Genomic DNA, 24,996 nt, shown 5'->3' on the forward strand with positions numbered 1-24,996 from the left:
TCCAAGAAGATCAACGCTGCAGGGATCTGATTGTTTCTTTCCAAAAATTCCAACAAATCTACCATATTCCTCACATTGTTCTTCATTTGTCTACCACTTATAAACCCAGTTTGATCACCATGAATTACTTGTTGCAGTACCCTCATTAGTCTGTTAGCTAGAACTTTAGCAAATATCTTGTAGTCCGTGTTCAAAAGTGATATTGGCCTATAATTTTTTGCTTGGGTGACATCCTGGTCTTCCTTCGGAATCAAGGAGATAAAAGCAGTTTTCCAAGACGGAGGTACCCCTCCTCCCATTTGAATTGTCTGAAACAATTCCCTTAATGGCTTCACCATCTCTAACTGTAAATTTTTGTAATACACAGCAGTCAATCCATCCGTACCTGGCACTTTGCCCACTTTCAATTGTTTAATTGCTGAAAAAATTTCTTCCTCAGTTATCAATTGGTTCATCTCTTCCTTTTGTTCTTGCGTAAGAACAGGAATATTAGCTTTCATCAAATATTCATCAATATCTGCCTCACTAATCTTATCTCTAGCGTACAACTTAGAGTAAAAATCAACAAAGGTCTTTTTGATAAGACTCTGCTGGTACACTACCTTACCCTTATGTTCTATTCTATCTATATTAGAAGCCCTTTGCTTCTTCCTTAACAAATAAGCTAGCCATCTACCTGATTTATTGGCATTGCAAAAAGTATTATGTCTAACATACCGTAAGTTAGTTGCCACTTGATCAGCCATCAACTTATCAAACTGTCCCCTTAATAAATTAATTACCTCTTTAATCTTCCCATCCGATGGATTCAAAATTAAAGCCTTTTCTTTTTCCCTAATTTCATTCTCTAATTCTTTCCTCCTAAATTCCAAGTTACGTCTATATTTGTTGTTCAAATATATTAATACACCTCTCATATAAGCTTTACTAGCATCCCAGACCATTTCAATAGAAGTACCTTTATGCATATTAATTTTAAAAAAATCCTTCATCTGTTTTTTACACTCTTCCACATTTTTCTGATTTCTAAACAAATTTTCATTTAAACGCCAGGAGCGCCTATCCCTATTATCTTTTTCTATCTCTAACCATACTGGACTATGATCAGACATAGTTCTTGGACAAATCTTAATCTTCTTAATCCTAGAAAAGAAATCATTAGTAATTAATATGAAGTCAATCCTGGAAAAAGATTGATGTCTATCAGAGAAAAAAGTATAGTCCTTTTCTTGCAAATTTCTTTCTCTCCAGATATCTCGCAATTCCAAATCGTCCTTCATCTCAAAAAAAGATTTAGGCAGTTTAGCATGACTTGGAGTGCTTTTAAAAAAAAAACCTTTGTCCATTTGTACATCCAAAACGCCATTCCAGTCCCCCATAAAAATACATGATTTATAATCCCACTGAGTAATCTTGCTGTGTAATAAATTATAAAAGTCTGCTTGTTGTTGGTTAGGAGCATATAATCCAACCAGAAGCGTTTTCTTGCCTTCTATTAACAGTTCAATTATAACATATCTTCCTTGTTTATCTGCTTCAATTAACGCCGCTGTCAAGGTATTCTTAACATAAACAACCACTCCATTTTTCTTATCCATTGCGGAAGCAATAAATTGTGTACCCAGTCTTGAGTTTAACAAATACTTTTGATCCGTGACTCTGTGTTTCTTGTAAACAAATAACATCATTCTTAAATTGTTTTAAATATTGGAAAACTTTCTTTCTCTTCTGTGGTGAATTTAAGCCATTAACATTCCAGGTTAGAAACTTTGTCGCCATCTTTCGCGACCTGAAGCTTTTGGAGCGCTTCTTTCAAAATCACCTGCACTCTCTTAGGTCACGCTCCTCCCACAGCTTCAGTATAAGTAAGTTTTGGAGGTGCCATCATGACTTTCTACTGTTCTTGTTAAATCCAATATTTCTTTGCTTCATCTTATGTCCACCATAAATGATATGCACCATAAATGCAAATTACATTTGCATTTCTAGCATTCAAAAAAGCTTTATACTTTCTTGATAGCTTATATGGTGTTAAATACCAACAATACATCATCTTGTAAAAACTTTCTTTTACAATTGTAATTTAATGTAAATTTTAAACCTTTTGTCCACATATCATGGAACACCGGGGAAGTATCTGAGGATTGGAAAAGGGCTGATGTGGTTCCCATCTTCAAGAAAGGGGAAAAAACAGACCCAGGAAACTACAGACCAATCAGTCTAAAATCAATACCTGGGAAGATGCTGGAAAAGATAATAAAAAAAACAGAACTGCGAACAACTAGAAGCAAACAAAGTTATAACCAGTAGCCAGCACGGGTATTTCATTCTTTGATAAAGTGATCAAATTAATAGACCAGCAAAATGCTGTGAATATAGTATACTTAGACTTCAGTAAGGCATTTGACAAAGTAGACCATAACCTGCTGCATAATAAGCAAGAAATAAGCAGGATAGACAACAACACCATCAGATGGATCTGTAGCTGGCTGACAAACCGTACCCAGCGAGTAGTCCTCAATGGTACTACATCCACAAGGAGAGAGGTAAACAGTGGGGTACCACAAGACCCAGTAGTTTTAGGCCCAGTATCTTCATTAATGACTAGAAAGGGAACTCATCAAATTTGCAGATGACACTAAACTGGCAGAAATAGCCAACACCGAGAAGAGAAGCTCATGATCCAAAAACTTGAACAATGGGCCCTATCCAACAAAATGAGTTTTAATGTGGAGAGAAGCAAAGTTTTACATTTAGGTAGGTAAAATCAAAGGTTTAAGTACAGATTAGGCGAAACCTGGCTCAAAAACAGTAACTGTGAGAGGGAGCTTGGAGTCCTAGTGGACGATCACCTGACTATGAGCCAGCAGTGTGCAGCAGCAGGCAAAAAAGCTAATACAATCCTGGGTTGGATAAATATAGGCATAGAATCAAGATCACATGAAGTATTAGTACTACTTTATAAAACCTAGTAAACCACACCTGGAATACTGCAACCAATTTTGGTCACCATACTACAAAAAAGATGTTGAGACCTTGGAAAAAGTTCAGAGAAGAGCAACTAATATAATCAAAGGTCTGGAGACTAAAACATATGAAGAACAGCTGCGGGACTTGGGTTTGGTTAGTCTAAAGAAAAGAAGAAATAGGGGTGACATGAAAGCAATATTCCAGTATTTGAGAGGCTGCTACAAAGAAGAGGGGGTCAAACTATTCTCCAAAGCAACAGAGGGCAGGACAAGAAACAATGGTTGGAAACTGATCAAAGATAGAAGCAACCTGGAATGAAGGAGAAACTTCCTAACAGTGTGGACAATTAACCAGTGGAACAGCTTGCCTTCAGACATCGTGGGCGCTCCATCACTGGAGATTTTTAAGAGGAGACTGGATAGTCACTTGTCTGAAATGGTATAGGTTCTCCTGCTTGAGCAAGGGGCTAGACTAGAAGACCTCCATGATTCTATTCTATTCTATTCTATTCTATTCTATTCTATTCTATTCTATTCTATTCTATTCTATTCTATTCTATTCTTCCATTATTCAAGCTTTATATTATATTCAATTCCTTGCCCACTGAATCATACAATGCTTTACATACACTTTCCAAATTCAAACTTTTCGCCATGGCCTTAAAACATTCCTTTTCCATCAGGCTGACCTGGACTGACAGGGATTTTTAAAATGTTTTTAACTTATTATTGGTGCTGCTAGTTTAATTCTTTTTAACTTTTGAATTATTGTATTTTTATTGTTGTTGGCCGCCCTGAGTCCTTTGGGAGATAGGGCGGCATATAAGTCCCAAAAATAAATAAAATAAATAAATAAACTCAGTAATGTTTTGTAGACCCTAGCAATATGTTCATCAGTATCACACAACAGGGTTTCCAATTCATTTTTAACAAAATCAAACCCATAGCTCTTTTTGTCTAATTTAAATCTTTCTTTCAGTTGTAAATATGTAAACCAGGGGCAGACATGTCCTTCTGATTCTAGTTCTTCCTTAGTCTTGAGGATAGGATTACCAAAGTTAAAAGTTATTATTTTACCATAAGTCCACTAATCCAGCTTTGCCACCATTTGTTTTCTGGGGGGACACCCAAAGAGGCATCCTTGTAGAAAACCTTATTTTATATTTGTTCCCCAGACTAACTGATTGTTAAAAATCAACATTTATTTTAATCCTGTCAAACCATAAATAACCATGCCATCCGAATCTTAATTCATGGCCTTCTAAATCAAATAGCCTCTTATTCCATGGTGGGGCACTGGTTAGAATGGAGTACTGCGGCTACTTCTGCTGACTGCCGACTGCCAGCAGTTTGACAGTTCAATTCTTACCGGCTCAAGGTTGACTCAGCTTTCCATCCTTCTGAGGTCAGTAAAATGAGAACCCAGATTGTTGGGGGCAATATGATGACATTGTAAACCGCTTAGAGAGGGCTGTAAAGCATTGTGAATTGGTATATAAGTCTAAGTGCTATTGCTATTCTGGAGGTTCACCCACTCTTTTAGCCAGACCAAACAAGAAGCATAAAAATACAGTTTCAAAACTGGTAAACCCAACCCCCCTCTTTCCTTAGTATCTTGCAGTAGTTTATATCTAATTCTTGCTTTTTTCCCTTGCCATATATACTTCAAAATATCCCTCTGCTACTGTTTAAAGGGAGTATCAGTTACAAGTACTGGTAACATCTGAAATAAAAAAAAGCATCTTTGGTACGACATTCATCTTAATTACAGAAATTCTACCCAATAGTAATAAGTGCAATTTATCCCATCTTAATAAGGCCTTTTTAATATCATTCCAGAGAGTCACATAATTATTTTGAAATAGTTTTGTGCTTGTGTTTGTCAATAAAACCCCCAAATATTTCACCTTTTTCTCAATCCTAAAACCAGACTTTTTAGTCAATATATCACTGTCCTGTGAGATCATATTCTAATCAGCATTGTTGTTTTTTGTTTATTTTAAAAACTACTAAAGCCCCAAGCTCATTTAATTTCCTCATCAACTATTCTATATTGTTTTTTGGAGTCTTGCAAGAATATAACCAAATTTAGCAAATGCCCTCAATTTATAAACTTCCTTCTTGATACCTGTTATTTTCACATCTTGCCTGATATCTCTGTTCAAAACTTCCAATACCAAAATAAACAACAAAGGAGACAAGGGACATCCTTGACTTGTACCCTTTCGAATTTCACATGAATTAGTTAAGTTACCAATTAATAACAATTTTTGCTTGCTGTGACATATAAATAGCTTTGATCCCTTGAATAAAATGTTCTTCTAAGTCCATTTCTTCCAGCACTTTAAACATAAAAGCCTAATTTAGATTGTCAAAGGCCTTCTCAGCATCTAAGAATGTTTTCTTTTCTCTTCCCTTTTTCCTTCGCTACTTTTCCTATTATTTGCTTTCGTATTTTTATATTTTATAAGGTAATAAAACAAACTAAAAATGAAACCAGCTTTATGCTGTGATTATTTCTGTAAACTAGGAAGGCCAAATTTCAAAACATCCATTTAGTTTTTAAGCTCCAAAGTCTCCTTTTCAACCTGAAGCTTTATTGTTGGATTGAACTATGGAGCATCTCATATGGAGCAGAATAGAATATTGTTTTCTTATGCCAAACAATTTAGTAAATATCCTTTGCCCAACTCTTTCTCTGCTAAAACATGTTGGTGACTTCCCTGTTAGAAGGAAGAGATTGCAATATTCCTGTGCAAGAACAGCTTTATCCAAGTCTGCAAAGGAAATATTTTGCTAGTTCCCTCCATTCTCTTGTAATACCTCTTCTGTACAACTAAATTCCTAATGCTTCTCTTAATTCATAATCCTGCATGCTCAGAGAATCAGGGTGCTAAATTGGTGGGATGGGTAGCAAACAAACAAATAGGTTGCAACTGCTATAGCTATTAAACATTTAACTGCCCAGCAATTTCAATACTTTGCTTTATAGTTCATGCTTATTTGCATGATATTTGTTCCTTTTGACTTTTTTGAATAGAAATGCTTCTTTTGGTTTGCATCCTTTGGATTGTAAAATCAATAAAAACAATATTTTGAGAGGGGAAGAAACCTTGCAACACAGATACTACACACACAAGCATGTGCATAAAGATTAAGTGCACAACTGTCTATTACCTGAAGGGTTCCTTCAAGTCCCAGCAATAAAATCTACAACCTCAGTACATCTATTTTCCCAGGATGCACTACAAAGTGGAAATAAGCAAGGGCTATGTGGAAGAATTTAAGCCATTTCAATATTAATACTTTTGACTGTAACAAAACTTGCAAATTATGTATGTTGTGATAGTTATAAAGCAGGTCACTAACATGACTGACCTAATTTTACAACCTTTTTTGTGTCAGCAATAAAGTGAACACTAATATAAAACAAACCCTTTATTTGCTATGGTTTGAAAATGGGAAGTAAATGCTGAGTTTCAGCCTGGAGACTGACAAGTAAGATATCCAGTGTCCTGCTTGAACAAAGTAAACCTAAGCTTGACAAGGGAAATGGAATAGAAATTCAGGAGTTTGGTTTCTCCACCAGATGCAGCAAAGTAAAAAGACTAAGTATTCTACAGCAATTAAAAGACGTAAGGGAGATATGATTTTGACAAAATGGAAACTATGGGGAATTTCTATAGGAGGTCTATATTAACAATGGGGTAAGGTTTAGGTTAGGTTGCATATGTTAATAGGTTCAGATGCATAAGCCAATATTTCTCAACTTCAGCAACTTTAAGAAGTCTGGGCTCCTTAAAGCCAATGCTGGCTGGAGAATTCGGGGAGTTTAAGTCCACATTTCTTAAAGTTGCCAAGGACAAGAAATACTGGTGTAAGCTATTTGATGCATAGTATAACACTGGAGATAATGTTAAGTCCATACAACACATACAACACTAGCATGGGTCATATGAATAATTTACTGAGGCCCAGCTCTATTTAATCATTCTTAGAAATATGCTACCAACCAAAGACCTTTTAAACTGAACTTACCTTTTATGAACAGTCACGTTGCTACTGAAGCTTTTCAATTTGTCCTCAATGATGGTAGCAAATTTGGTTGGTGTGATATGGTTTGCAGGGCCTTCCATAAGATATCTGGCCAGGTTCTGGCCTTCTGCATAGCGAATCCCTTTCTGCCAGGCATCAATTCCATCACTAAGTAGGAACACAGAATGTTTATCTATCAAGTACTACTGCAGAGTTTCTTTATAGTGGTAAACAAAACAGAACTGTAGAACTTTACATTCATGAAAGGGAAGATCAGGCTCAAAAATCCAGCCTGGAAACCATGTGAGTCTTCAAAGACAACAAATACCTAGAGGACAGGGTGGGAAGCATATCCAAAGAATTGCAGCTTGTGCCAGGATTCTTTCTTTCTAAGGAGGTGCTCCGAATGACAAGGAGCTCTAAGGAAGATAGCTGATTTTTTTTGAAGCTGAACAGCTCACACAAGATAATATTGGCCTGGACTTCCGAAGAAGAAATGGCAGATTGAAGACTTATGACTGTGGTGGAATGAAGAGCTGGCAGCTACAGGCTCTTTGGTAATTCGTCTCTGGACAAGGAGAGGACTTGGGATTGCCCATGAATACTCCAGATAATCTTTGTAAGGAGATCACAAGCTAATAGTCTCCAGTAGTTTCTCTCTCTGGGAGAAGAAGAAATAACTATCTTGCTTAAACCATGGCCAGCACCTTTGAGGACACTGAGATCACATGTTCCTTTTCTAAGCACTTTTGGAAATTGCTTAATAGTTCTCAGCTATTAGTAACCTTCAGATCAACATATTTTGCAGCACTGAGTGAGTTTCCTTCAGTTCTTAGTAAAATAAGTTTTTAAAATGTTTTAGAACTTTAAAAATGTTACTTTGGAATAAAGAGCAAATAGTGATTAGAATTTAGATTTTAAAAGTTATAAATGGACTAAAAGCCAGATGGATCAGAAATACGATTTTGGAATTAATTATAAAAGTTCTTCCCATAGGAAAATGTTTTTGTTTTGAATTCTTAAAAAATGATATGATGGGACTTTGAAGGCTGTACATTTCAGAGAAGTGACAAGGAAGAGACAATTAAAGATTTAAATTCAACTCACAAATACAAAATGAAGCAAATATTTTAACATTGAACATAGGTAAAGGTAAAGGTTCCCCTGCACGTGTGCTAGTCGTTTCCGACTCTAGGGGCCGGTGCTCATCTCCGTTTCAAAGCCGAAGAGCCAGCACTTGTCCGAGGACGTCTCCATGGTAATGTGGCCGGCATGACTAGACGCCAAAGGCTGTTACCTTCCCACCATAGTGGTCCCTATTTTTCTACTTGCATTTTTACGTGCTTTCGAACTGCTAGGTTGGCAGAAGCTGGGACGAGTAACAGGCGCTCACTCTGTTACGCGGCACTCGGGATTCGACCCGCCAAACTGCCGACCTTCTGATCGACAAGCTCAGCATCCTAATCCACTGAGCCACCGCGTCCCTTGAAACATTGAACATACTGAAGGTTATTTTTGAACAATGTACTCAGAAGTTAATTTTAAGAGTTACCTTCCTCCATAGATTAACTGTGTTTAAAAGATGTTATGGAACAGAAATAAGTTTTATCTGATAAGACTGAGACTGATCTGAAAGGAGATTTGAAAATGACAATCTATAAGAATGACATGGAAAAGATGTTACACTAGACGTGCAAGAGAAACTGGCTGATCTCTTAATAATTAAAAGGGATATACAAATAAAAAAATCAAGAGATTGGCCTGGATAATTTTCTTATCTTGGATTTACAAGGCTTGTTAAAGCTTTTAAGAATTTTTTGAGAAGAAGAAAGAGAAATGAAAAGAAATAAAGTTCTAGGACATTAACAAAGAAGAAGTGATAGAGATGGTTGAAGTTGCTGGAACTTTGGGCAAGAGTGATCATGCCATATTGGAATTCAGCATAATACATACTCAAGCAAAAGATCATAATCAAACCAGTGTCCTAGACTTTAAAAGAGCTGATTTTTACAAAGAGAATGTGGGAAGGATTTCTTAAAGGGGAAAACAACCTAAGATGCTTAGGAAATTCTGAAAAATCAAACAAGCCCAGACCACAGCAGAAAAGCAGGAAATCCAAAAGGAATTCAGCATGGTTGCACAAAGATCTCTGATAAACTAAGAGACAAAGGGATAAATACAGAAAATGGAAAGAAGGACAAATAACTAGACAGAATACCAACAAATAACCAGAACTTGCAAAGATGAAACCAGAAAAGCTAAGGCTCGGAATGAAATAAGATTTGCAATAAATGTCAATAATAATAATAATACTTCTTTCAAATATTAATAGTAACAAAGTCAAGGAAATAATCTTCTCACAAATAGGAGAAAATGGTAAGGAAATGACAGGTAATAGAGAAAAAGCAGAACTTCTCAATTCATTCTTTGCATGTGTTTTTACACAAAAAGAAAATACAGCCCAACATGCCAATAACATAACTGCAAAAGACAGATTAGGAATGCAAAGTAAAATAGGCAAGGAAATAGTAAAAGAACACATGACTGCTCTAGATAAGTTCAGTTCACCAGGACTTGATGGATTACATCCTAAAGTACAGAAGGACCTAGCAGAAGAGATACCAAAACCATTAAACCACATCTTTCAAAGATCCTGAAGAACTGGAGAACTACAAGAAGATTAGAAAAGACCTGATGCAGTTCCCATCTTCAAGAAAAGGAAAAAAAACAGATCCAGGAAACTATAGACCAGGCATGTCAAACTGCCAGATGCATCATGCCAAAACTGCGTTCACCCCATTGCCGGCAATGGGGAAAAAGTCGCGATATATCGTGCAACATCACCTGACATCGCCAAGTTTGACATGCCTGCTATAGAACAATCAGCAGGACATCAATACATGGGAAGATCCTAGAAAAGATAATCAAGCAACAAATCGGCAAACTACTATGGAGATTCTTAGTCATCCAGATCATGGTTGTCCCAAATGTGCTTTTTCAGGAGGCAACTGGACTTGTTTTTCTTTGAAGACATTTTGCTTCTTATCCAAGAAGCTTTTTCAGCTCTGACTGGATGGTGAGGAATGGAAGGATTTATATTTACAGCTGGTCATTGAGGCCACTTGGAGCTTTATCTGTGTCCTCAAGGCTCAGGGCTTTTCAACCAGTGGTACGGGTATCACCTGTGGTACATTGGCACCTGGTAGGTGGTACGCGACCATCCTAGAAAAGTGGTAGCGGGGAAGGGAAATGAGCTGAACCCATGGCAGCACCGCACAAGCCTGAGCAAGAGATGGCTGGAGCTGCAGGGCTGTCAGGGCTGAGCGGAAGCGCCAGAATCAGCGCCAATCCTGGCACTTCTGAGCCCAGAAGAAGCGCCGATCAGGTGGAATGTTGCAGCATCTCCAGGGTCTTGTGATTTACATTCAGATGCTTGGCAACTGATTCATATTTATGATGGTCACAGTGTCCTAGGGTCATGTGAAGTGACCAAAACCTGCTGCAACCACCCAGCAGAGGGGGGGAAAATAAAAACCAAACTCCCTCCCACCCCACCCACGCTACCAATCCTCAACAGAAATGCTCACAGCAAAGAAAACCTTGGACAGGAGGAAGAACCCAGAGGACCCAGATTGTTGGGGGCAATAATCTGACTTTGTAATAATGCCGCTTGGGGGCCCCCAAAAGCCCTAATAAGCAGGCATATACATAGAATGAAGGCTATTGCTAAGCACATTGATTTGTGCTTTAGATTGTAAGCCACCCTGAGTCTTCGGAGAAGGGCAGGATATAAATAGGATTTAAAAAAATAAAAAATAAAATAAAATAAAAAGAACGCCACTGGGTGGGCAGGCAGGTGTCTTGCTCAGCTGTAGCTTGGGGGGCACTTTTTTCAGTGCCATTGTAACTTTGAACAGTCATTAAGCGAACTGCTGTAAGTCAAGGACTACTTGTACTTCATCATTTTTTCCCTTTTTTTTTTGGTCATCAAGTTTTTGACACCTTGCTAGGCGACTGGTGGTACTCGGATGTTGCTATATCCTAAAAGTGGTACAATGGGTGAAAAGGTTGAAAAGCCCTGCTCAAGGTCACCTTAGTGGTGCAAATGGGTGTGAAGCCTTCTTGGAACTGCTGAAAGGACTGTTTTGTAGATTGGAGATATATGATGTCATATCCCTCCCCCTCTATTGAGAGATGCTCGATTCACTGGTTGATCACTGCTGAAAAATGATTTATTCATTTAAGTGCAAGGTCTAAAGGTGACTTTCAGTAAAGACTTTATTCAACAGCCTTTTATTTCTCAACACTTCATGGTAAACAAATTATTTCTGCAACAGAAGCACCATACCCAACATAATGCCTTGGTTACCTGCCATGCAACTGAATTTCAAGGGTGGGTTTCTTTTTTTGTTTCAGTTCCTCATATTCAAAGATGCTGAGGGCAGCCCCTTCAGCTGCAGCCTGAGCATCTCCACAAGGGTCCACTTCAACACAAGGAAGTTCTAGGTCCTGCAGCTGCCTGCATCCAGCTAAACAATAAAACACACATTGGAAAAATTATGACCAAGCAGAACCAAGGAGGAGTATTCTAATGAACACACATCCTGTCATAAGGAGTAAAAATCAGCCAAGACAATCATTTCTGCAATCAAAGTTTTCTGAAGTGAAAATAATTATAGGACAATTAGATGAGTTATCTAGAAGCAACTCCCTACAAGTAATTCAAGAATGAGTAAGTGCCTCGCCCAACTTTCTCATGTTAGAAAATGATGACTGAGCAATCTCAGCTGGCCAAAGTACACAATGCATCAAAAAAGCAATTTTTGCAATATGCACCTTTATTTAGCCATGTTAAAAACCCAATTTTGCCAAGGCTACTTTATCAGCCCACTAAGCAACAGAAAAATGAAATTACAGAATTACAGAATAGAATTGGAAGTGATCTTGGAGACCTTTTAGTCCAATTCCCTGCTGAAGCAGGAAACCCTATACCACAGGTCTGCAACCCGCGGCTCCGGAGCCGCATGTGGCTCTTTCTACGGCTCCCAGTCCTCTGCCATGTGCAGTCCAAAAAAAAAACTGGGACTAAAAAAGTTCAACCAATCAATTCAAATATGCAGGGTAGGTGCATATCTCGCCTTGGCTCCACTCTTCAGTCAAACCCTGTTCTGCGCATGCGCGCATGTACGCACATGCGCACACATTTTTTGCGGCTCCCAGTTTTTCCTTTTGTGAGGGAACTGGTTCTAAGTGGCTCTTTCACTGTTTCAGGTTGCTGACCCCTGCCCTATACCATTCCAGATAAATGGCTCTCTTCTTGAAAACCTCCAGTGAAGGAACACCCATTACTTCTGCAGGCAAGCTGTTCCATTCATTAATTGTTCTGTCAGGAAATTTCTCATTAGTTCTAGGTTGCATTCTCTTTGATCACTCTCTTTTATGGAAAGCTATCACAAAGCAATTTATTTATTTATTTATTTATTTATTTGATTTATATACCGCCCTTCTCCTGAAGGACTCAGGGCGGTGTACAGGGCAATAAAATAAGAATACATTAGTTAAATAATTTTAAAACCCAAATCCATCAGGCCAGGCCGGCTTGTTCGAATAGATAAGTTTTTAGATCACGCCGGAAGGAGCGAAGGTCGGGGGCCATCCGGAGTTCAGCTGGTAAGCGGTTCCAAAGGATTGGTGCACCCACAGAGAATGCTCTCCCCCTGGGGGTCACCAGCCGACATTCTCTGACTGGTGGTACCCTGAGGAGGCCCTCTCTGTGGGAACGTACCGGACGGAGGGACGTTGACGCCGGCAGTAGGTGTTCCCGCAGGTAATCCGGACCCATGCCATGTAGGGCTTTGTATGTCATCACCAGCACCTTGAATTTCACTCGGAAGGCAACTGGAAGCCAGTGCAGCTCACGGAGCAGAGGTGTAATATGGGAGTATCGGGAGACCCCCAAAAGAACTCGTGCAGCTGCACTCTGTACCAGCTGAAGCTTCCGAGTGGTTCTCAAGGGCAGCCCCATGTAAAGAGCATTGCAGTAGTCTAGACGAGAGGTCACAAGTGCATGGGTGACTGTACGCAAGGCATCCAGGTCCAGATAGGGTCGCAACTGGCGCACCAGACGAACCTGGGCGAAGGCCCCTCTAGTCACAGCTCCTATATGATCTTCTAAGGAGAGCTGTGAATCTAAGAGGACACCCAGATTGCGAGCCTTATCTACGGGGGGTAATAACTCGCCCCCAATATTAAGAGATGGAATAATCTGAATTTCCTGACATGCCGGTATGTACAGCCATTCAGTCTTGTCCGGGTTGAGTTGAAGCCTGTTCCTCCCCATCCAGACCTGGACCGCTTCCAGGCAACGGGACATCACGTCAAGGGCATCACTGGTGTGGTTTGGGGTCGAGATGAAAAGCTGGGTGTCATCAGCATACTGATGATATCCCACTCCAAAACCATGGATGATCTCACCTAGCGGCTTCATATAGATGTTAAACAGGAGAGGTGAGAGGACCGACCCCTGAGGAACTCCATAAATGAGAGGTCTCGGGGTCGATCTCTGCCCACCTGCCAACACCCACTGTGAACGTTCCAGAAGGTAGGAGGAGAACCACTGAAGAACAGTGCCTCCCACTCCCAATCTCCTGAGACGCCGCAGTAAGATACCATGGTCGATGGTATCAAAAGCCGCAGAGAGGTCTAATAGGACCAGGACAGAGGAATAACCCCTGTCCCGAGCTCGCCAGAGATCATTCATCAGAGCGACCAATGCCGTCTCCGTGCTGTGTCCGGGCCTGAAACCCGATTGGTACGGGTCTAGATAATCAGTATCTTCAAGGAACAGAGGAAGCTGATGCGCCACTACGCTCTCAACAACCTTCGCAAGAAAGCGAAGGTTGGAGACCGGGCGAAAGTTGTTTAAAACAGCTGGGTCCAGGGAAGGCTTTTTGAGGAGGGGTCTCACCACCGCTTCTTTCAAGGCTGCGGGGAAACTGCCCTCTTTCAATGAAGCAGTTATCACTGCATGGATCCAGCCTCGTGTCCCATCCCGAGCCGCATAAACCAGCCAGGAGGGGCACGGGTCCAATAAGGATGTAGTGGAGCTCAGCTTCCTCATGATCTTGTCTACCTCGTCCAGAGTCACAGGATCGAACTCTTCCCAGATAACATCAACAAGACTGTCCATGTTCTCATCGTCAGATTCTGCCCATTCGGAATCCAGACTGGTCCGGATCCGAGCGATTTTGTCCAGCAGATGTTGGCTAAATTCCTCGGCACGACCCTGTAAGGGATCCTCCTTCACCTCTAGATTAAGGAGGGAGCGGGTCACCCTAAACAGGGCGGTCGGGCGATTATCTGCGGACGCGATAAGGGTAGCAAAGTAATTAGACCTTGCCCTCCTCAACGCCGCGAGATAAGATCTCGTAAAGGACCTTAGTCGCGATCGGTCGGATTTGGATCGGCTGGATCTCCAACAGCTCTCTAGGCTCCGTCTCCGACGTTTCATCTCCCGGAGCTCCATAGAAAACCATGGAGCCCACTGGGATCTGCACCGGGTCAGGGGCCGCATGGGAACAACTCGGTCAAGTGCTTCTGTGGCTGCCTTTTCCCAGGCTTCCACCATGGCATCGGCCGAGCTATGAGCAAAGGAGGCAGGTGGGGGCCCAAGCGCTGTTTGGAACCGCCCAGGGTCCATTAGCCGTCTGGGGCGGTACCATTTCGTTGGTTCAGTAACCCCACGACGGGGAGTGGCAAAGCGGAAGGTCAGCCGCAGGAGATGATGATCTGTCCATGACACGGGTGTAACAATTGGGGAACCCCCACCCAGATCATCTAACCACTATGCCAGCTTTGGTTCTAAAGGCTGCAAAGGGTGGGATTGTTGAAAATATGAGATTTTACATTTGGGCTGGATTCTGCTGCCATGCCTTCCCTCATGGGGCCAAGGACAAGGGTCTTACACACCCGTCACATTTGTGATGAACAGGCAGTTCTATCAGTTGCCATTCAAGCTGCCCTGTTGAAATTCCCTTATATGTACATCTTACGGTTGCAGAGGCCTGATCTCTTGTAAATTAAAATCATGGACTTTAAGTCCAGCAGAATTTAACCCAAGGGAGACCCGCAACTGCCATCTAAGCTACTAAGCTTGACAAATGGAAACAACCTTTTAAAACACAGATTGCACTCATTAGAGAAGCAGTATTAGAGATTGTACATTAACACAAAACTAATGTTTTAATTTTGCTAGCCTGCCACAGCTGCCCGTATGTTTTCCTTGTCTTCATTCCAGTTTTCATCTATGTTAACTCCCATTGCTTTCTTTCCCAGGCCAACAACTACTACATTTGGAAAGGCCTGCAAAAAAACAGAAGAGAAAATCAATTCATTTTTCCTTTTTTTTTTTTTTTTAAAAAAAGCCAGCCAACCAGAATTTCAAAGTATGTCTTTCAAGATTAGAGCAGATCTAGTATTTACTAGGGACGTGGTGGGTGAGTGGGTTAGGACGCTGAGCTTGTCGATCAGAAGGTTGGCAGTTTGGCAGGTCGAATCCCGAGTGCCGTGTAACAGAGTGAGCGCCTGTTACTCGTCCCAGCTTCTGCCAACCTAGCACTTCGAAAGCACGTAAAAATGCAAGTAGAAAAATAGGGACCACCACGATGGGAAGGTAACAGCGCTCCGTGCGCCTTTGGCGTCTAGTCATGCCAGCCACATGACCACGGAGACGTCCTCGGACAAGCGCTGGCTCTTCGGCTTTGAAATGGAGATGAGCACCAGTCCCTATAGTTGGAAACGACTAGCACGCATGTGCGAACCTTTATCTTTACCTTTAGTATTTACTTCCTTCACATTTTAAAATATCTCTGACAGGGAGACTAAACTAGTAATATGCAGTAAATGCTCTCCAAAGAATATTCCAATGAAAATGTTTTCTGTAATATCCAATATCTAACCTGTTGCATTAATGGAAAAAGGTTACGCAACAGGATGGCACATGATTGCAAGAAAGCCCTAAAAGGGGAAGGCTATTTTGTTTTTTTAAACAATTAATAGAGTGTTGTTGTTGTTAGTTGCGAACTCATGTCCGACCCATTGCGACCCCATGGACAACGTTCCTCCAGGCCTTCCTGTCCTCTACCATCTTCTGGAGTCCATTTAAGCTCACACCTACTGCTTCAGTGACTCCATCCAGCCACCTCATTCTCTGTCGTCCCCTTCTTCTCTTGCCCTCAATCTTTACCAGCATTAGGCTCTTCTCCAGTTAGTCCTTCCTTCTCATTAGGTGGCCAAAGTATTTGAGTTTCAACTTCAGGATCTGACCTTCTAAAGAGCAGTCAGGGTTGATCTCCTCTAGGACAGACTGGTTTGATCGCCTTGCAGCCCAAGGGACTCGCAGGAGTCTTCTCCAGCACCATAGTTCAAAGGCTTCAATTCTTTGGTGCTCAGCCTTTCTTATGGTCCAACTTTCACAGCCATACATTGCAACTCGGAAGACTATAGCCTTGACTATACACACGTTTGTTGGCAGGGTGATGTCTCTGCTTTTTAGTGTGCTGTCTTAGATTTGCCATGGCTTTCCTCCCCAGGAGCAAGCGTCTTTTAATTTCTTGGCTGCAGTCCCCATCTGCGGTGATCTTGGGAGCCCAGGAAAATAAAATCTGTCACTACCTCCATTTCTTCCCCATCTATTTGCTAGGAATTGAGAGGGCCAGATGCCATGATTAATAGAGTACATTGGTATCAAATCCTTTAAATACATAATTGCAACCTCAAGTGTTGGGATGGTTCACTGCTTTGAATAAGGATAGCAATAGACTTATATACCACTTCATAGTGCTTTATAACACTCTCAGAGTGATTTACAGAATGAGCATATTGCCACCAACAATTTGGGTCCTAATTTTACCAACCTTGGAAGGATGGGAGGCTGAGTCAACTTTGAGCTGGTGAGGATCGAACTCCTGGCAGTGAGCTGAATTAGCTTGCAATACTGCATTCTAACCACTGTGGCACTACAGCTTTTGATCAGGATAAGAAGATACAGATAAAGGAACACAACCCAGGAGCATGATTAAATATAAGAGTTACACACAGAAAACAGGGAAGGCGATTATAAACCAGCATCATAAACTGACATCTCTGATAACACAAAATCACATCAACCACCAAATCCACTCTTTACCTTTTTGTTTTTTATAAATAAAACTGTGATGTCATTTTCAATTGTTAGATTTAGTTTTAGTCAAGTGCTTTCCTTTTTGGAACACTGAGTCACCCCGTTGCTTCCCTGGACCTGCCCCATAGCTTTCATCAGAGCTTTCACACCCAGAAACAGTTTGCCATGGTCCCTTAGCTAAGTTCTGAAGTGTCATTTAAGAGATCAAGTTTCACAGCCAATATTTGAAGGGTTGGAAGTCACCTTTAGATGCCCTGGAACCTTGAGCTGCATTCAATGTACTCCGGAACTCAGCATTCAGAGTGCTGCCAAGTGAATGACCCAAAGCTATCTCAAAGCACAGTGAAAGGTCAGGTTCCTCACTTGCTAAGAAACTTGGTTGTAAGCCAACCAGAGCAGTTTTTAAGACAGGCAGCTATACAGATAGTCCTTGACTTACCACAATTGGGACCAGAATTTCCACTGCCAAGCAAGGTGGTGATTAAGTAACTCATGTCCAATTTTATGACCTTTTTCCATAGCTGTTAAGTGAAGCACTGCAGATGTTAAGTAAATCATGTAGTCATTAGGCAAACTCAAGTTTGTCCCATTGACTTTGCTTGTCAGAAGCGGGCTGGGAAGATTACAAATAGTGATAACATGATCTATAACCATCATAAATACATGCTAGTTGCCAAGTGCTGAATTTTGATCAGGTGACCACTGGTTTAAGTTACCATTTTAGTGCTGCTGTAACTTCAAACAGTCACTAAACAAATCGTTTAAGTTGAGGACTACCTGTACAAATGTTTTAATTAATCCACAAACTTTCCATCTTATCTCCTATCCCTAGATGGCCTTTTCAGCATTAACTACCATAATCACTTGATTCTCAGTCTTTGCTTCAGTCCTGGTTTTGTTGTCCTCTTATGAAGTCAGAACAAGCTGAGAGAGGAAGGCAAGCTCTAAACTGAAAAAACTATGGGACGTGCACATTTTTATTACAGAAAGGATTGCTACTGTTCTATAAACCTTACCAATGAGATAGTTCTGAAGAATGTTTTTTTATTAGGGAGAAAGAAAAAAGTACTATGGGAACTTTCAGTTCACTGTCATATTTGTGTGATATTTTAAGTGTCTAATTCTCTTCCTCAAAATTCAACAGGAAATTCTCAAAGCTCCACCACTCTTCTTCTAGCCAAAAAAACCAAACAAACCCTAACGCTTTAAAAATTAAGAGGCACATGGCTAAATTAGTTAAATATTTATCCCGTACCTGATGCAAACCATGAAAGATGCGGGTCTTCCCTTTCTTCAGAGGTGGCCCAGAACTAGAATAGGACACAAAACAGATGTTGCCTACTCACACTAACAGCACCTGGATCAGAAAATTAGCCTGTCAAGCTTTCCTAGAATAGCTTCTACCTGGTTTTACCCCTATAGTAAGTGTTCCTTCTATCCATGTATTTAGGTTTCGATTATAGAGGTAAGTAAATAAGTAAATATGCTAAATAAATCAACCTGTGAATGGCAGGATTCTTGTTTTATGTTGAGAGACTCTTTATCTCTCTAGGACAGCAGATGATGAGATAAAGCCTTTAGATCAGCATTTTTCAACCTTGGCAAGATGTGTCGACTTCAACTCACAGAATTCCCCAGCCAACATGGGAGTTGAAGTCCACACATCTTAAAGTTGTCAAGGTTAAGAACCACTGCTTTAAATCTAGTGGGTCTCAGGCTCACAAGAGGTTTGAACCAATCAGGCCTACCACTGTCTCCACTAATAATTCATTTGCATCAATAAAGACTTTATCATTATCTAAGTTCTAGTTTATAAATCCTCATTCACACAGAGCTCCTCCCTCTTTGATTTTATAAAAACAACATCCAACATGAACAAGATATTAGCATAATTTAGTAGCTTGCTAATCACCAGGTTCTAATCAGTGAACCATTAAAGCTATGCATACTTCGGATTCTCTTCCAAAAGATGCTTCAGAGGGCCATGCATATAAAACAGCAGTGTTTTAAAACAACAACAAAAAATTTGGGAACTTCATGGCAGCTACAAAAAGCACATACATTCTCCTGGAAAAAGAGCTGCTTGATTTATATGAATGTTATATTCAGGTTCATCAAGGTACCTGTATGCAAACCTTTTGGGAATCAGATCTGAAGTGTTGCAGGACCCTTTTGATTATGACTGTTAGCCTGTCTCACTTTTCTAGTCACCTGCTCTTAACTTGAAACTGAGAACACCTGACACAATGGACTTTTGGCCAAGTCCCAAAAAGGGAGGTGGCTTGCTTGCAAACAGAGGGGGAAATAGAATCGGCATCATTTGAATGGCAAAAAGGAAAAAAAATAAATATAGAGAGAGGGAAAAATTTCTGCAGCTACTTGCAAAACATCCTTAAGGCCAAATATTTTTCCTGTCATTTTGCAACAGTTTAATAAAAAGAAAGAAATGCAACCAGTTGCTTACATGGCCAGTAACTCCTTCAGCTTCCCATTGACTTGTTTGTCAAAAGCCTCTCCTGCATCAGACAACTGAGAAGGTTCATCATCACCGTAGCTGGCAAAGGATCCAAGAATGAGACCCTACAGAAGGTGAAGGATTCATTAGGTAACATCCATAAAACAATGGCAGATCCCTTCCACAGGATCAAGATTGAAGGGCAAAACATTTCCACCACAGATTCATATTCTCTTCTACTGAAACAAGGGTCACTGTGAGATATATTAACTTTTAATTAATAGGTTAATTTCACCTAAACCTATCATCCTCTTAAACATAATCATGACAGGGCAGTCTTCAGAAATAAAAGGCTATGCAATGAAAGATCCTACACAAATTGGGAAACAGGCAAAAACCCCTATTTAGATCACAGAACTGCTGCAAATTCCTACTCCCAGCCCTTGATGGCTTCTTGCCCCAAGATCCGAGATCACTTACCTTTCCGGCATGAGGACTGTCGCTCTCTTGATGAGGCATTGTCTGCATTACTGCTGCTTCTGGCACTTTCAGCTCACTACCAGCGGAAGATTTTATAGCAGGGAGGATATCTCGGTCCCGCCTCCAAGGCTGAACTCTGCCCCATGTGAAAGCGGAAGGAACAGCAGGGCGTGAGCTCAAGGAGCTCAGTGCTGCCTTGCTGGGAAGATTTCATTTTGCTTAGCTCAATTTGCCTTGGGGGAAAATCTGAGGAACAAGCTAGAATAAGGATTTAGTAGGTTCAGAAAGCACCTGACCTGCACTAAATCAGCCTATGGTCTAGTCCAGTGTTTCTTGACCTCAGCAACTTTAAGATATATGGACTTCAACTCCCTGAATTTCCCAGCCAGCATAGTCCACATATCTTAAAGTTGCTAAAGTTAGGAAGGAAACATGGTCTACTCACCTTAAAAGCTTCCAGATACTGAATCAAGGCATTTGTCCCTCCAGGAGTTTTAAATGATTTTTGCAAAAAGAAAAAAGGAAAAAAAAGGGTGGGGGCATTTTCAATTTTTAGGAGACTGGCAACAGTAGACCTCTTTTTTCTGTTTTGTCACATATGCCCAGCTTTTTTCTTGCCTTACTCTACACAAAATATTGTTTTGTAATTATTGCCCTAAAAGTGGCTGAAAACCACACTTCCCCATAATTTAAAGATTAAGAAACCTGATCTCTTAGAGCAAGGCTGTTCTGAATTAAACCATGTTTTGGGTGTAGGTGGACTCAAGCTAAAGCTAGTGAAAAAAAAGCTGCTCCCAGTCACTGAGGAAAATATAAAGCTAGATGTGATTTAGTCCTTTGAGATCATATGCAAAATCAATACAATTTAGTCACTCAGTTCATCAACAGAATAGCAAATTGGATCAAGAGCACACGGTTCCTGATCCATCCTAGTTACAGGCAAAGCTGGAATGGCCTCAGTTGGATCCCAACCATTGGGAACAAGGACATAGCTAGGAAAGGATGGCCCATCTCAATGTGATCAATCTCCTGGCCTCCAGATGGGATTACAACTCCCATCCCCTCCAGTCATTGGCCATATTGCTGGGAATAATGAGAGCTGGATCTCAAAACATGCTAAGCATCAGACACAAGCAATAGACTATAATATAGACACAATACAATACAAAATTGTATTACAATACAACACAATACAATAAAACAATACAACACAAAGAATACAATACACACACAAGTAACAGAACAATCAAACCAGTATCTTAAAACTTTAAAAGATGAACTCAGAAAAAGCTTGGGAAGGATCCCATGGATCAAAATCTTAAAGGGGAAGCCAACTCAAGAAGCTTGGGAAACTGAAAAATATCATCATAAAAGCCCAATCCAGCACAATACCACTGAAAAAGGAAAACAAGAAATCCAAGAAGAAACCATTATGTTTGCACAAAGAACTCTTGGACAAACTGGAAAGAGGGACACATAACTAAGGCAGAATAGCAACAAATAGCCCAAACCTGTAAAGACAAAGTTAAGAAAGCTAAGGCTCAGAACGAAGTAAGACTTTCAACAAATATCAAAAAGTTTCTTTCAACACAAAAAAAACAAGACAAAAGTCAAAGAAATTGGTCCACTAAAGGGAGATAATGGCAAGGAAGTAGAGAGAAAGCAGAACTGTTTAACTCATTCTTGGCAAAAGATAATACGATCCAAAAACAGAAGTGAAAAAAATAGAATAGGAATGCAAAATAAAATAAGCAAAACAGAGGGTAAGAGAACACCTCTCAACTCTAGACAAATTCAAATCACTGGGTCCTGATGGATTACATTCCAGAGTTCTGAGGGAACTGGCAGACATGATCTCTGAACCACTGATCCATATCTTTTAAAATTCTTGGAGTACCAGGGAACTACTTGAGGATTGGAAAGGAACTGATGTTGTTCCCATCTTCAAAATCCAGGAAACTTCAGACCAATCAGCCTGACATCAATACCTAGGGACTTCCGGTGGCGATGCGGTGCCGAAGACAGCCGCCTCCGGGCTGTCCGCTCCGCAGCTGTGTTTTTCCATCGTAAACAGCGCCGATCAGCTGTTTAGATGGATTTGAAGCCCCCTCCTCGGGAGAAGAGGAGGGGGTGAGGCCCCAGGTAGGGGTTGAGCTCTCCGGGGCCGCCTGAACTGAGAGTTTGGGCGGCTGAAGGATTGAGCCCCCCCGAAGCCTGGGTTGCTCCGAGCTGCGCAGTGTCTCTGCTCCGTGATTTTTGGAGCAGAGCCAGGCGTTAGCAACCACCCCTGCCAGAAGGAATACTTTTGAGTATAAAGATGCAGGCAGAGCGGTACAGGAGGTCAAGGTGATGTGGACTTTTATTTTTACTCTCTAGCTCAACGGATTTTATAGCTTTAAAGTGAAAGTGCGCAATAAGTGAAAGTGACGAAAGATGGCGGCCAAAACCTCTAAAGCTCTTCGGAATGCGGGGTTTTCCCCGGTGCAACAGACCTCGTTGCAAGCTTTGCTTCCTCCTGTACCTCCTCCGGCGTTGACGCCTAAGGATTTACAAGATGCCCTTGAAAAGCATTCACAATTAATATCTGATATGATGGATGAAAAGTTGAAAAAGCTGGAGGAGAAGTTGGAGAAGAAGATGGAAGAGAAGTTTAGAGCAATGAGGGTAGACATGTTGTCTATGATTGAAAGTGTAGCTGAATGTGTGCAACAGCTGGATGCAAAAGTGGAGGATCTCAGTCAAAAGAACTCTATATTAGAAGCAAAGGTATTAGAGAATGAAAATATAAGGGATAAAGTGGACGGAGAATTGAGCCTCGCTCAGTATCATCAGATGCAGTATGCTATTAGAATTAGGGGCTTAAAGGAGAATTCTAAAGAAGATTTAAAGCAGCTGATCTCTGAAGCTTTGGAAGCGGTATTGGGCCAGCCAGCATCTGAAATTGAGGGAAGTATGGATAAAATTTTTCGTGTTAATTCATGGATTGCAAGACAGAGGAAGTTACCCAGAGATGTGGTGGTCTATTTTACAAAGAGAGTAATTAGAGATGAAGTCATTCAAGCTGCTTATGATACTGCCTTGGACCCAGCTGTATTGAACAACTTTCGTCCGGTCTCCAACCTTCGCTTTCTTGCGAAGGTTGTTGAGAGTGTGGTGGCGCATCAGCTCCCTTTGGTCCTGGATGAAACGGATTATCTAGACCCGTACCAATCGGGTTTCAGGCCCGGGCACAGCACGGAGACGGCATTGGTCGCGCTGGTGAATGATCTCTGGAGGGCTCGGGACAGGGGTCATTCCTCTGTTCTAGTCCTATTAGACCTCTCAGCGGCTTTCGATACCATCAACCATGGTATCCTGCTGCGGCGTCTCAGGGGATTGGGAGTGGGAGGCACGGTTTTACAGTGGTTCTCCTCCTATCTCCAGGGACGCTCGCAGTCGGTGTTGACAGGAGGGCAGAGGTCGACCGCGAGGTCTCTCGTTTGTGGAGTTCCTCAGGGGTCGGTCCTCTCGCCTCTCCTGTTCAACATCTATATGAAACCGCTGGGTGAGATCATTCGTGGCTTTGGAGTTGGGTATCATCAGTACGCTGATGATACCCAGCTTTTTCTTTCTAACCCAAACCACCCCAGTGATGCCCTCAACGTGATGTCCCGTTGCCTGGAGGCGGTTCGGGTCTGGATGGGGAGGAACAGACTTTAACTCAACCCCGACAAGACCGAGTGGCTTTGCATACCTTCATCCCGGGTCTATTCGGATATTCCATCTCTTTCTATGGGGGGTGAATTATTACCCCCCGTAGATAGGGCTCGCAACTTGGGAGTCCTCCTAGATTCGCGGCTTACCTTGGAAGATCACATGGTGGCCGTGACTAGGGGGGCTTTCGCCCAGGTTCGCCTGGTGCGCCAGTTGCGGCCCTATCTAAGCCGGGATGATTTATGCACGGTCACTCACGCGCTCGTGACCTCTCGTCTAGACTACTGCAACGCTCTCTACATGGGGCTTCCCTTGAGGACCACCCGGAGGCTCCAACTGGTACAGAATGCAGCCGCGAGAGTTGTGTTGGGAGTCTCCCGATACTCCCACGTGACACCTCTGCTCCGTGAGCTGCATTGGTTGCCAGTTGTCTTCCGGGTGAGATTCAAGGTGCTAGTAATGGTGTTCAAAGCCCTTCATGGCATGGGGCCGGAGTACCTCAGGGAACATCTGCTGCCGGCATCAAGCTCCCTGCGCCCTGTGCGTTCCCACAGAGAGGGCCTCCTCAGGGTGCCACCGGTCAGAGAATGCCGTCTGGTGGCCCCCAGGGGGAGATCCTTCTCTGTGGGCACCCCGGAGCTATGGAACCAGTTACCGGTTGAGCTCCGGACGGCGCCCGATCTGCGCTCCTTTCGCCGCGATCTGAAAACATACTTGTTCGAGCAAGCCGGCCTGGCCTGAGGGGGGATTGGTGGGGTTTTTTATCATTTTTATTGGGGTTTTTACTATGTATCAATTGTATTTTAATCGGGCATGCATTTAATTATCTTTTAATTTTTGTAAATTTCTGTGTTTTATTCTTGCCCTGTACACCGCCCTGAGTCCTTCAGGAGAAGGGCGGTATAGAAATGATAATAAATTAAATTAAATTAAATTAAATACTAAATTGGTAGTTGCTGAGCAAGAAGTCTTGGTTTTAAAAGAGATTCCTCCAAAGATTTTAAAGAGAAGGAAAGATTTTGCATTTCTTGTACAGGAACTTAAGAAATGTGATATTAAGTTCAGATGGGAGATTCCAGTTGGACTGGTGGTGATGCATGAAGGTAAAAGACATCGTTTGGTTACTGTGGATCAGGCACGTGATTTTTATAGCAAAGTGTTAAAAGCAATCCCCCTACCACTTT

General features: G+C 41.5%; 1 protein-coding gene across 2 annotated transcripts in view; it reads right to left on the reverse strand.

Annotated features, from left to right (window-relative positions):
* LAP3 (leucine aminopeptidase 3) overlaps positions 1-24,996 on the reverse strand; it is a 52,431-nt gene that overhangs the window by 17,949 nt on the left and 9,486 nt on the right. Inside the window, exons 1-6 of one of the 2 annotated variants that reach the window (XM_081332630.1) lie at positions 20,120-20,173; positions 19,649-19,764; positions 18,440-18,494; positions 15,260-15,365; positions 11,374-11,533; positions 7,008-7,172 (exon numbers count right to left, since the gene is read on the reverse strand). In XM_081332630.1, coding sequence (XP_081188756.1) covers positions 7,008-7,172; positions 11,374-11,533; positions 15,260-15,365; positions 18,440-18,494; positions 19,649-19,764; positions 20,120-20,167 — 650 coding nt within the window. In that variant the 5' untranslated portion in view covers positions 20,168-20,173. Of the gene's footprint in view, positions 1-7,007; positions 7,173-11,373; positions 11,534-15,259; positions 15,366-18,439; positions 18,495-19,648; positions 19,765-20,119; positions 20,174-24,996 lie in introns of those variants that run through there. The other variant, XM_081332629.1, reaches the window with a different exon arrangement.

Source organism: Vipera berus (assembly GCF_964194415.1).
Source record: "Vipera berus genome assembly, chromosome: 7".
Classification (NCBI taxonomy): domain Eukaryota; kingdom Metazoa; phylum Chordata; class Lepidosauria; order Squamata; family Viperidae; genus Vipera; species Vipera berus.